Source organism: Fibroporia radiculosa (genome assembly GCF_000313525.1).
Source record: "Fibroporia radiculosa TFFH 294 genomic supercontigs, scaffold2713, whole genome shotgun sequence".
NCBI lineage: Eukaryota > Fungi > Basidiomycota > Agaricomycetes > Polyporales > Fibroporiaceae > Fibroporia > Fibroporia radiculosa.
The window spans coordinates 1-11,954 of NW_012133360.1; the positions used below are offsets into that span (position 1 = coordinate 1).

The window sequence follows — 11,954 nt, forward strand, 5'->3', positions numbered from 1 at the left end:
CTGCCGCGCACCAGCCGCCCGCGTGCCCGATATGGCAGGCGCGGGCGCGCGTGCTCGATCTCGTCCGCGCAGTCAAACTCAGCCGCGCCTCCCGCCGACATCAGCACACACCGGACGCCGTGCAGCCTCGAGGCCGACACGGTGACAATATCAACCTGCAGAATTCATCCTGTCCTGTCCGTGCCATCGGAACCCCCGCGCACCCGCGCAGCCAGAGGGTCCTGAAATCACACACACTTTGGGATATGAATTTGACCCCGAGTTCCCTGCCTCTTACAGCCTCTTCAAAACCATGACAGATGTATTTTTTTTTTGAATTGGTCTCTCGCTACAACTGCGAGGCAAGGCAAAGACATTGCATGCATGCACGCGGGCACAGCGCAACGCCGGTCTCTTCGCAGCACGTTCGATTGTGCCCCACAACCCCCGAAGCACGCGTATAAATACACTGACATCGCACCTTCTCTTCCCTTCCCTTCCCCGCCCCTACACTGAACTCAATCAAACATGGCTTTTACCGCATCGGTCCAGCACGGCTTGCGCGGGATCCATCTGCCTATTCCAGGCACCCGGCCGCGGCGCTCGACGCCCCAACTGGCTCCGCCGCCGGAGGAACAAGGGCGAAAGGCGAAGGGCGAACATCAGCGCTCAGCCCCCAGGGATCAACCTCCTCCGCCACAGCCCACCGCCGCATCCAATTCGACCGCTGACACCACCTGCGCGCACCGCGGAGATGAACGCCGTCTTCTTGCCCTGTCCTGATGCACGCTCGTCCGCCCTCCGCCGCAGACCACCCCGGCCCCAACGTGTCCCCCGCGCCCCCATCACGCGTCGTCGAGCACCAGCCGCGGGACGACGTTCATCGCCATGAGCTGCGGGAGCCATCACCGTCACATCAGCACGCACGCACACACACACACGCACACAGAACGGGCGCGACTCGCCTCCTGGAACAGCAGCTTCGCCGCGTACGGGATCGTCAGCTGCGCCATCCGCTTCGAGCTCTTGCAGAACGGGCACCACCCGTTGTACCCCAGCAGCCCGCACTCCTCGCACGCGTTCACCTCAAACTTGTCCGACGAGATCATCAGCCGCTCCAGCAACAGCTGCGTCGCACCGTACCCGATCAAGCAGTCCCGCTCCATCTCCCCCAGCCGCAGCCCCCCCTCGCGCGACCGCCCCTCTGTCGGCTGCCGCGTCAGCGTCGCCCGCGGGCCCCTGCCGTCCGTCCATCAGCACCCGCACGCACGCAGAGAGTTTTTGTTTAGAAGAAACAACCGCGTCGCTCACCTCGCGCGCGCGTGCATCTTGTCCATCACCATGTGCTCTGCGCCGGAACAGAAAGAAAAAGCAAAACATACTTCCGTCAGCGGTCACCACAGCGGCACACAACGCAGACGGGCGCACTCAATTTCTGCGCGCAGGTCAGCGCACAGCACGCGGGCAGCGCGGCGGGGGCCGGGACGCACCTGGTAGTATATCGGCCCAAAGTACACGTACGCCTCCATCGGCTCGCCCGTGATCCCGCTCGTGAGCATGTCCTTGCCCGCGTAGCTGAACCCGTGCTCGATCAGGATCCGCGACATGTCCTCGACCTGCGCCCGCGCCGCGTCAGCCCCGCACCCGCGCGCCCCCGCCCGCTCGCCGCGCACGCACCTTGGAGCCGCCGAACGCGGTGCCGTACTGCAGCTTCCCCGCGAGCACGCCGGCCTGTGGGGCGTCAGTGCCTCCGCGCGCGCGCGTGCGAGCGGCGAGATGGGCGCACCTTGCCTGCAAGCAGCTCGATCATCTTCCCGACCGTCATCCGCGAGGGGAACCCGTGCGGGTTCATGATCGTGTCTGCGGCGAGCGGGACGTCAGCGGGGGAGCGCCCAGCGAGCGCGGCGGGACGACGCACCGGGGACGACGCCCTGGTCGTTGAACGGCATGTCCTCCTGGTTCACGATCAGCCCGCACACGCCCTTCTGCCCGTGCCGCGACGAGAACTTGTCGCCGAGCTCCGGGCGGCGCGTTTGGCGGATGAGCACCTTGATCAGCGTCTGGTCGTTCTCCGTGTCGCTCACCATCACCTTGTCGATGTACCCCGCCACGGGCGACTTGTACGTCATCGGCGCGTTCTTGTACGGCACCGTCGCCGCCTGCCCCGTGAACGTGTTGTCGTTCGCGTTCGTCGGCGTCTGCTTGTTGATGTACACGTCGCCCGGGTCCACGCGCTCCCCGACGCCCGCCAGCCCGTCCAGCTGGATGATGTCGTACTTCTTCTGCGTCTGCCCGCTCTCGTCCACCGGCGCATCCGCCAGCCGGTCAAACCTGGCGCCGGTGCGTCAGCACGCCGTGGCCATCACGGGGAAAACGGTGCACTCACGTCCCGTTGGGATACTTGCGGATGAGCGTCGCGTTCTTCCGCAACACCTGGCACCGGCCATAGCCACGGTCCAAACTGGCCTAGCGCGTCCACCGAGCCGTGTCAGAACCAACACACCGCACAGCACAACTTGGCGAACCTTATTTTGGATGAGTGCGTCCTCAATGTCGTAGCCCGAGTAACTCATCACGGCCACCGTCGCGTTCTGCCCCGCGGGCAGCCGGTCGTAGCCAATCAGCTCGATCGTTTTGGTCTTCACCATGGGCTGCTGCGGGTAGACGGAGAGATACAGCAGCGTGTCGATTCTGTTCAGCTGATTGTACCCGATGGCGCCGATCGCCTGCTTGCCCATCGCGCACTGGTACGTGTTTCGGGGGGACTGGTTATGGTGCGGGTACGGAATCAGGCCGGCGACCGCACCGAGCAGCGTGAACGGCTCAATCTCCAGGTGTGTGGTGCTTGGAACAATGTCGGCTTCATAGAGCGCTATGTACGAGTCATTCTCTTCGTTTACGTCGAGGTACTCGACTAGCCCCTTTCGTAAAAAGTCGTCAAACATCAGCAGGCCCTTTTTGAGTTGCTGGAGCGGCCCACGTTAGTGCGCTGGGCACGTCATGCCGGGCGACAACGTACCAAGATGTGGTCAGATGCAACTCTAGGCCTCCCGTTCTCGACAATAATCATAGGCCGGCAGATCCGCCCGCCGTCGCTGGCAATGAGCACGGTCCGGTGATGATGGTTGATGTAAACGCTGACAAACTCGCTGAAGCGCCCCGCCCGGCGCAGCTTGCGGAAGTTACTGACGAAACGGGCGGGGTAGCGAGTCAGCCCGATGATGGTCCCGTTCACGTTGACGACGAACGTCCCGGGGCCGTATATTTCGGCCCCGGTGACCAAGCTGATATCTGTCCGGCCAAGCGTCAGTCAAACGGACAGCACAGACGGCCAGCACAGATGCAGAAGAAATACGCGCCCTCGACGCCGAGCATGAACGCTATCCTGATGATCGGCTCTTCATCCACGTCGGTGGTAATGTGCGTCATCAACGCCAGATTCTTCACCAGCCCGCAGGCCTCGCCTTCGGGCGTATCGCTGGGACACAGCATCCCCCACTGGCTCGGTTGCAGGGCACGCGGTCCGCTGACCTTGCGCGTCTTCTCAAACTGCGATGAGATCCGCGTCATCATACCGAGGGCGGAAATGAACGAGAGGCGGCTGAGAACGTGCGTAACGCCCGCGCGGTCCATCTTGAACCGTTTCAGCGACCAATTGCCCGTCGAGATGGCGCGCACAAACCCAGACGTGATGTGGTCGCCCTGGAACTGCATCGTGTTGAACGCGTCGAATTCGCTCGTGCGCGACGGCTTCTTCAGGACCTTGTCGATCGCAGATTTGAGGTTCGTGTTGAACGTCTTGAACAGATCCTCGAACAGCAGCGCGAGCAGCTGCCCCGCCCTGCGAGCGCCTCGTTAGCCGCTTTCTTAGAGTTAGGCTCGGCAGAACTCACAGCTCGAGACGCTTGTTCCCCACGTAGTCCCTATCGTCCACCATCTTCTCGTCGTCCATTGCCATAAGCACCCGCCGAGTCATCGTGGCGACAAAGATGGCCTTTGATCGGAAGTCGAGGCCTTGCACCGGCACATGCGCCAGGACGATGGTCGCAAGCGCTTCCAGCGCCTCCTCCCAAGCGGGCCTCCTCGGGCCCACTACCCTCCGATTCACTTTTACGCGAGATCCGATGTACTCTAGAGCCTGGTGACGGGTGAGGATGCCGAGCTTAGCGGCCTCCTCAAGGTTCGGAGAGAACGCTGATTTGTATGCCTCGTGGTTCCCGGCGGTGAGCAGAAGGATCTCCTTGTCCGACTGGATGCCGAGAGCCTTGAGCGCGATCACGATGGGCACGTCTTCGTGAATAGAGTTGTGACGGAGGTATATTTTGCCCTTCTTCGTCGCGACGTAAGTCTTGGACTTGAGCCCCCCGTGCGTAGATCTAGAACGGGTTAGTTCGCGTCCGGAGATCGGACGGACAGGGACACGTACGACGTGCAGGACGCCTGGACGATGCCTTTTGTGGGGTCAACCTCGACGATGATGCGATTTTTGCTTAGCTGCTCTTGGACGAGGATGACCTTCTCCGTGCCTTTTACGATGAAGTACCCCCCTGGATCGAGGGGACACTCCGTCATGCGCGCAAGCTGCGCCTCGTTCCTCCCCGTCAAGACGCACTTGTTGCTCCTGAGCATAATGGGCAGCCGCCCGATGTTCACGTTTGCACGCCGCACGACGCTCTTCCCCCGCGTATACTGGATCGTGACGAGGATGGGGGCGCCGTACGTCGTGTCGCGCAGGCGGCACTCGTGCGGGGTGACGCTCTTGTCGACGGCATCTGCGTCGGTCCGGTCGGGGAAGCCGACGACGATGTCGGTGTACTTGAGCCAGAAGCGGGGATCGACGTCCGAGGTGACTTTGTTGTTCGCTTTGAGGATGTTCTTGATGTCGACGTCGACAAAGTAGTTGAACGAGTCGATGTGCTGCTTCACGAGGCCCTTGACCTTTAGAAATGCCGGTAGCAGCAGCCATTTGTCCTATGCAAAAAAAAACAAAAAAAGATTAGATTGTTGCGGCGGGCGGGGGGACACTGACAGACGCACCTCGATACTCTTGATAGGATCGGTGAGTCCTAGGCCGCGCCAGTGGGGCTGGCCGAGCTGCTCCCAGTCGTGCTCGTCGTGCTCGTCGCTGGCCATGGTCGTCGAGTCCATCCCCCTGCAGCAGCTCGCAGGAAATAGAGGTCGTAAGTCGAATTGCAGACTCGCATAACGTTCCCACGACCGAGATCCGCCACCGTCGGGCTATAAAAGCCAAGCGCTCGTGTGCCCTGACCCACCTCGCTCACATCGATCCGCCCTGCCCTTCCGCTCGCCACTGCCGCAGTCGTTACCCTCTGTCACACACCATGTCTAGACCATCTGCGACGTCGATGTCCTCCAACGGCCTCCTCCTTCGCCGTCAGCTTGCGGAGCTCAAGAAGCGTCCCCTCGAGGGCTTCTCTGCCGGTACGCGCCCCCAGCGAGGGTTACCACTAACCATGCCTCGCCTCGCATCTTTTTGATTATCTCTTCCGCGCAACACAGGTCTCGTCGACGACAACAACTTCTATGAGTGGGATATCATGATCATCGGGTGCGTCTGTTGTCTGCCGTATGTCTGCGGATTTTGATGTACCACTTGGACAGACCGCCGGATACGCTGTAGTATGTGTCCTGCGAACGTTTCTTCGTATTCTGATGTCGACTGATGCTGACGTCTCTGCATAGCGAGGGTGGCATCTTCAGGGCTAGGCTGAGCTTCCCGGAGGAGTACCCCATCCAGCCACCAAAGATGCGCTTCCTCACGCCCATGTGGCACCCGAACAGTCAGTTCTTTTCATTTCTCGTGATTTCGTGTAGGAAATTGAGATCCGCGTGATATAGTTTATCCCGATGGCAATGTCTGTATCTCCATCCTGGTAAGCTCAGCCCAGCCGCCCGCTGTCCAAGGCGTTCACACATCATAACGCCATACAGCACCCACCCGGCGAAGACCAATACGGCTACGAAGATTCTGGAGAGAGATGGCTGCCTGTGCACACAGTCGAATCCATTGTGCGTAATTTCCCAGCGATGTCACAGATTCTTGAATAACACTGTTTGTGCAGCTCTTGAGTGTCATATCGCTCCTCTCGTCCGACACGCCCAATCTGGACAGTCCTGCGAATGTAGATGCGGCAAAGGAGGTGAGGGAGAGCTTTGACAGTATGTATTCAAGTGCCCATATCCGGTCTCCTCTGACTTGCCTTGGTCACGATAGCATACAAGAAGAAGGTCCGGCGCCTGGTGCGACGGAGTGCAGAAGAGGCTTTCGACTGACCGTGCCGTACCGGCCGGCCCGTGCTTCGTGTACCGTCCGCTCCTTCTAGGTCCTGTCAGGTCGTCTTTGTCGTCATCGTCGCTGTGTATCCGTAAACTCACGCTGTCCCCTCTTGCGAGTCTGCACAACCGTGCGGAGCTTTGTCAGGAGCCCCATTCCCAATTCCCCACCCCCCTGACCTATTACTACATTGTACAGTCTAACTTTGTGTGTCTTTCAATATCATTTTCTTCAATTTGAATCCGAGCCGGGCGGGCATGGCTTCTAAGGTCCTTATTTCCAGTTGCTGGTCTTAGTGGCGTAAAAAGAAAGGTGGTCTCGATGATGGGCGCAGATGAATGAGTATCTATCCACTCGATATGTCTCTTTCACGACGGAGTTTGACTGGACCCAGGCGGCTGCAGGAGTTTGGCTACCTGCATGGGCCATTCTTTGCTCTCGGGCGCTTCGACGACAGGACCTTGAGTATGACGTCACGCGGACTCGAGTTGTCCGAGTCTGTCGGGCTGCGCGTAAATCGCGTTAAATAGACCCATACATAAATCCACCTCTCATCTCAACTCCTACGCAGGCCCCTCCACCAAAGACCAAAGTCGGCTGCACTACACCTCATCGCGCACAGGCTCCAGACCCATCATCTCCACGAGCCTTTGGACCATCCCCTGCACAAACGCAGGATCGTTGATGTCGTGGTCCTCTTCCCTCACCCGTATACCAGTGCCTCCCAGTCCCGCCTTCACAGCAGAAAAAAGAGCCCTATCCGCCTCCGGGTCGTGGAATTGCTGGCCGCACACGCTCAAGGCGCTCACCCCCCGCACCGGCACCCAAACCTCCGTCAAATCAGGATCCGCGCCCGCCAGGCGCTCAGCGACCTGCTGCCCAAGCGTCGCGCAGTCTTCGGGCGACGTGCGCATCAACGTTATGCTCGGATTGTGCATGTGTAGGTTGCGCCCATGGTACTTCCCCGGCACCGTCTCCCGCGGGCCAAAGTTTACCATGTCGAGCGCACCGAGCGACACGATCTGCGGGACACGCGCTGCGCCTACAGATGTGAGCCGCATGTCCCCCGCGCTCAGTACGCCGCCGAGTAGCGCGTCTGCGAGCTCCGTCGTGGTGAGGTCCAGCACGCCGTCCCAGTAGTGCGCGGCGGCGAGGCGCTCCAGGGCACGCCCGCCCGCGCCCGTGGCGTGGAAGATGTATGTGGTACAAGGGTAGGCTGCGAGCAGCGCACGTGCGTGCGTCACTGCGGGGGTTGTCACTCCGAACATAGTGATCGCAATGCGCTTGTCCTGGGACGGCGGAGCCGAGAGGCTGTTCGACAGGGCGGGCGAGGTAGCGTGCACAAGTCGAGTGTGTTGTGCGCGCGCCATCCCCGCGATGGCTCCTGCAGCGTTGTCGAGGACGGCGCACAGGATGTCGTTCAGGCCGGCGATGTCGACGACGCTGTGCATCATGGTCACGTCGGATTCGCCGACGTACGGGCGCACATCCCCCGCGGCCATGGTGCTCACGATGAGTTTCGGGAAGCCGAGCGGCAGGGCAGCTCGCATTACCTCTGCTGCGAGCGACGAGCCTCCGCTGCCCCCGAGCGACAGAGCGGCGTGGATCGCATTCGACTCTTGCATGGACGCTACGATAGGGATGGTGTGTTTGATGAGCGTCGATATAACTTCGCCGCGCGGAAGGGCCGTCAAGTCCACAGGAGGGATACCCGACAGCCTGAAGATATCAGATTGTCTGATGGAGATTGACGGATGGTCACTGGGTGTTCGGCCGACATCGATTAGTTTGCATTGCATTCCGTGCTGGTTTACCAGTTTATCATGGACATAGAGAAGCTCCTCAAGCTTGGTGTCGCAGGTGCCGATGAGGGCGACAGTGGGATGCGCCATCATGGACGCAGGTAGCAGAGTATAACACTTTAGGCGAACCAGGCCGCCGCATGGAGTGTGAAGCGAAGGGCTGGACGTGTCCTTGCTATAGCCCTGGGACTTGTCATACCACACGCCAGCGGAAGAGGCGGATTAGCGGAACGCACATGACGTAGCTTGCATGTGAGCGGAGCGATCGATACACAAGCGCTCCGGGTCCAAGTCGTCCTTCATCCCCCAAGTTGAAGTTGCAATAATTGTCAGAATGCCACGACCAGAGAACAGAGAAGAGGCCCTGCAGCACCTGCGCGAAACCATCGCGTCGGGAAAGATCATCCTTGGGGCGGGAGCAGGTATGTTGGCCGCGCGCTGGAGTCATGGGCCGGAGATAACAAGCCACTTGCGTCCCAGGAATTGGCCTTTCTGCCAAATTCATTGAGAAAGGCGGCGCAGACCTCATAGTTTTGTACAACAGTGGCCGTTTCCGCATGGCCGGCAGGGGATCCCTGGCCGGTCTCATGCCATATGGAGATGCCAATGCGATCGTGGTAGAAATGGTCCGCCTAGTCATTACTCTACTCATACTCCTGATCTCACCCCGCTGAAAACGACAGGCAAACGAGGTCCTGCCGATTGTCAAGAGCGCGGGGGTACTGGCCGGTGTGTGTGGGACGGACCCCTTCCGTTCGATGCCGCGCTTTCTTCGGCAGCTGAAGGACATCGGGTTTTGTGGCGTGCAGAATTTTCCGACCGTCGGCCTTATCGACGGTACCTTTCGACAGAATCTCGAGGAGACTGGTATGGGATATTCCCTGGAAGTAGACATGATCCGTGAAGCGCGGCAGCTCGGACTGTTAACGACGCCATACGTCTTCAACGTCAGCGAAGCGGAAGCTATGACGCGGGCGGGCGCAGACGTCTTGGTCGTCCATATGGGCCTTACGACGTCTGGGAGTATTGGCGCGCATACTAGTGTCACCTTGGATGACTGTGTCACTACTATCCAAGCGTGCAGGGACGCAGCGGTGAAGATAAATCCAGAAATCATTGTGTTGTGCCACGGAGGACCAATTGCGAGGGCAGATGATGCGCATTACGTGTTGAGCAGGACACAGGGAGTACACGGGTTCTTCGGGGCGTCTAGCATGGAAAGGCTGCCTGCAGAGGTCGCTATCGAGGAAAATACCAAGGAGTTCAAGCGGCTGAAGGCGAGCGGGTAGAGAGGCACGGAAAATTTGTCAGCGGGGAAAGACAGGTGTCTCGCTACAGATTCTTGATTCACAACCCCCGGTCATGGCAGATAGATTGATTACATGGTAGTGACTCGAATGGTAGTCGTATTTTAGAGTTCCCGAAGAAGCAGCGATCTTTTGTGGCTTGACAAACGGAAGTGAAGCTGCACGGTATCGTGAATAATGTCAAAGTATGAATGGAAGCGTATGATTCCGGTGTCAGTTGTGTACAACCAATTTGTGCACGCTCGCTGCATCGTGTAGGTAACGGGGCGGAAATATGAGTGGTCGATCAACATGCTACTAGATCTCCTCGTGCATCAGAACCATAGGTGACGCGCAGTGGACATTCTAGGACGTGTGTACGCACAGGACACTTAGCGATGTAACGTCACCGGTACCACATGAGACATCCTCACCTTGCGATCATGTTTTGCACAGCGTCAAGCCCACGCAAGCGCTTTTGAATTATGACTGCGGTCAAACGCTACTTTCATTCTTTCCGAAGCCAACGCATGGCAGGTATGGCCTAGAACAACATCAAACACAGGACGTCTTTGGCGGATTAAATTCCCACCGATAGATCTAAGCACTCAGAACGTAATCGCGGTCTCCAAGACACTCACGAGCAGGCGATGTTGGGCTAGCGCAGCATCCGGATTCCGGACGGCCGCTGCATGGCTACAGCATCCATTCAGCCAGTAAAGACAAGGTTTGAATTTAATCTTGAAGGCCTGCTTCTGTGTTGATGCCATGGGGTGCCTGCAGAAAGTTTTGGGGAAATCATACTCGCGATAGACCCAGAATCCTAATGCAAAGGTATGTAAATCCGAGATAGATACGGCAACACGCTTTGATCCCGAGTGCAGTGCAACAAAATCAGATTGTCATTCCGCCATGCTGGTCAGTCTAGCCAATAAATTGACAAGGGGTGTGAACGCCACCAGAATGGAACAGCCAATTGGTCAGGCGGCGTTGTTCAAGGACCCTAGATGAACAACTTCCGAGTAGCATTAATTGGTGTGGAGACTGAATTCCAAGTAAATGATCTTACAGCCTGCGCGACGATATGGAAGTGCACATGAGTCCGTTCATGCCGAGCTCATCGGAACGATCATTCACGAGGCACGAATAGCCAGCATAATCTCCACGATGATTGATATCTGGCGCACAGGTTGGAAGAGAGGCTAAAACTGGAAAGGGAAATGTCAATGGGACGCGGCAGTGACTTGGGGCAAATTCAACGGGCTGTTCGGATTCTTACCTATTGATCGACCACGTCGTATGAAGTGCTCCCTTCCAAATGGTCTGATTGTCCTTTTGTGGGTAGCATTTTGAGGCTATATTGGAAATTTGTATGTGAAAGGAGGGGCAAGGAACCGACCACCTGCGAAGGTAATATTAAGAAGCAAGATGTTGAAGCATATCAGACGCTAGATGTGAATTGTGAGACTAACCTGGGATACCGCTACGGGAGAACATGTGCCCGGGCGGCCAGAGAAGCCACGAGTGGTCGGAGACATGAGTCAATTATGCATTCGGTGCGTCACTCTTTACGTGTATCAGATAAATATTTGAATTGCTGTCGATATTGTTCTGCATGGGAAGTCGATAACATAGACCGAGTAATTTCCTCCGGCGTTGGGCTCTGGTGGCCGCAGTTTTAGTAGACGCCTTGCTGGTTAACATCCATGATGACGAGCCAAGCGCTGTGACGTTCAAATCGCCTGGGCTGCATACAAACTGGGGACCGACTCGCCGCCGTTCTCAGTGTGCTATGCACCAGTCAAGCCGACAGATGGAAGATCAGTAAACCGGATATTGGTTCGGTGGCTCCAAGGCGGAAAAGAATTGAGGGAGAACGACAGATCCAGGCAAGTAGATAAAGCAATATTCTTCCACTGCGACAAGACTCCGCCAAACAAGTATTGTCTCATCATAAAATTGTGCTTTGTAGCGGGCTCGAGTTGATGACAAACTCGACTTGTGGCTAGTAGGGATGACTCGGAGAAGAACGACATACCGCATCCAGAGTTTTTACCGAAACTACAAGCTTTTATCTTGACAACAGGGTTCTCGCTCTAGGGATCCGTATCGGCAACACTGGTGTAAATCGCTGACAGAGAACGAGACAAGCCACTGCAGAGAAGATTGACTTGTGTCCATGATATACAGCGCAAGGTCTTGTTGGTCGCTAAGGACCCCCTCCGCCTCCCAGTTACGGAGTTCTCGGGAACCAGATTCTGCGTCGATAACAGCCGTCAAAAACACCATATACCGTAGAAACGCCAGAGGCAAGTAAGATACAGAGCTAAGTGCGCAAGAATTCGAACCCAGGAAGAAACGAGAACTAGAAGTGATGCTGCCCAATTCGTTCCTGGACTTCTTCTCGTGGTACACTGCATGCATGGCGCTTAGTTGGCGGCACGCAACAAAAGATATACTGTTGGATAATTTATTCTCCAAGAAGTGGTGTCTGGAATTGAGACCGACGACTGCTGAGTCTATGATGGTCAAAGCTGCGACGGCGGTGCGCACATGCGACTACTAATTCACAAAACCAGACGCGCCATTCGG

The 11,954-nt window shown here is 57.6% G+C and overlaps 4 protein-coding genes across 4 annotated transcripts; 2 read left to right on the plus strand and 2 right to left on the minus strand.

The window, feature by feature from the left end:
* Positions 1 to 824: 824 nt before the first annotated feature.
* Positions 825 to 5,112, minus strand: FIBRA_04177 (uncharacterized protein; the record flags this gene model as incomplete). Its single annotated transcript, XM_012325993.1, has 15 exons — positions 825 to 872; positions 921 to 1,218; positions 1,250 to 1,327; positions 1,389 to 1,414; positions 1,470 to 1,595; positions 1,657 to 1,710; positions 1,766 to 1,839; positions 1,898 to 2,310; positions 2,366 to 2,445; positions 2,505 to 2,945; positions 2,999 to 3,270; positions 3,309 to 3,820; positions 3,873 to 4,355; positions 4,406 to 4,950; positions 5,017 to 5,112. 15 exons carry the CDS (start codon positions 5,110 to 5,112, stop codon positions 825 to 827), a joined length of 3,546 nt encoding a protein of 1,181 aa, XP_012181383.1.
* A 209-nt stretch (positions 5,113 to 5,321) lies between these two features.
* FIBRA_04178 (uncharacterized protein) lies at positions 5,322 to 6,273 on the plus strand (the record flags this gene model as incomplete). Its single annotated transcript, XM_012325994.1, has 8 exons — positions 5,322 to 5,421; positions 5,500 to 5,548; positions 5,602 to 5,619; positions 5,683 to 5,780; positions 5,839 to 5,873; positions 5,932 to 6,009; positions 6,063 to 6,159; positions 6,215 to 6,273. The coding sequence occupies 8 exons, from the start codon at positions 5,322 to 5,324 to the stop codon at positions 6,271 to 6,273; spliced, it is 534 nt and encodes a 177-aa protein (XP_012181384.1).
* Positions 6,274 to 6,876: 603 nt separating this feature from the next.
* On the minus strand, positions 6,877 to 8,166 carry FIBRA_04179 (uncharacterized protein; the record flags this gene model as incomplete). The annotated part of the gene is made up of 1 exon (XM_012325995.1): positions 6,877 to 8,166. One exon carries the CDS (start codon positions 8,164 to 8,166, stop codon positions 6,877 to 6,879), a length of 1,290 nt encoding a protein of 429 aa, XP_012181385.1.
* A 244-nt stretch (positions 8,167 to 8,410) lies between these two features.
* FIBRA_04180 (uncharacterized protein) lies at positions 8,411 to 9,365 on the plus strand (the record flags this gene model as incomplete). The annotated part of the gene is made up of 3 exons (XM_012325996.1): positions 8,411 to 8,498; positions 8,557 to 8,702; positions 8,760 to 9,365. The coding sequence occupies 3 exons, from the start codon at positions 8,411 to 8,413 to the stop codon at positions 9,363 to 9,365; spliced, it is 840 nt and encodes a 279-aa protein (XP_012181386.1).
* Between the last annotated feature and the right edge of the window lie 2,589 nt (positions 9,366 to 11,954).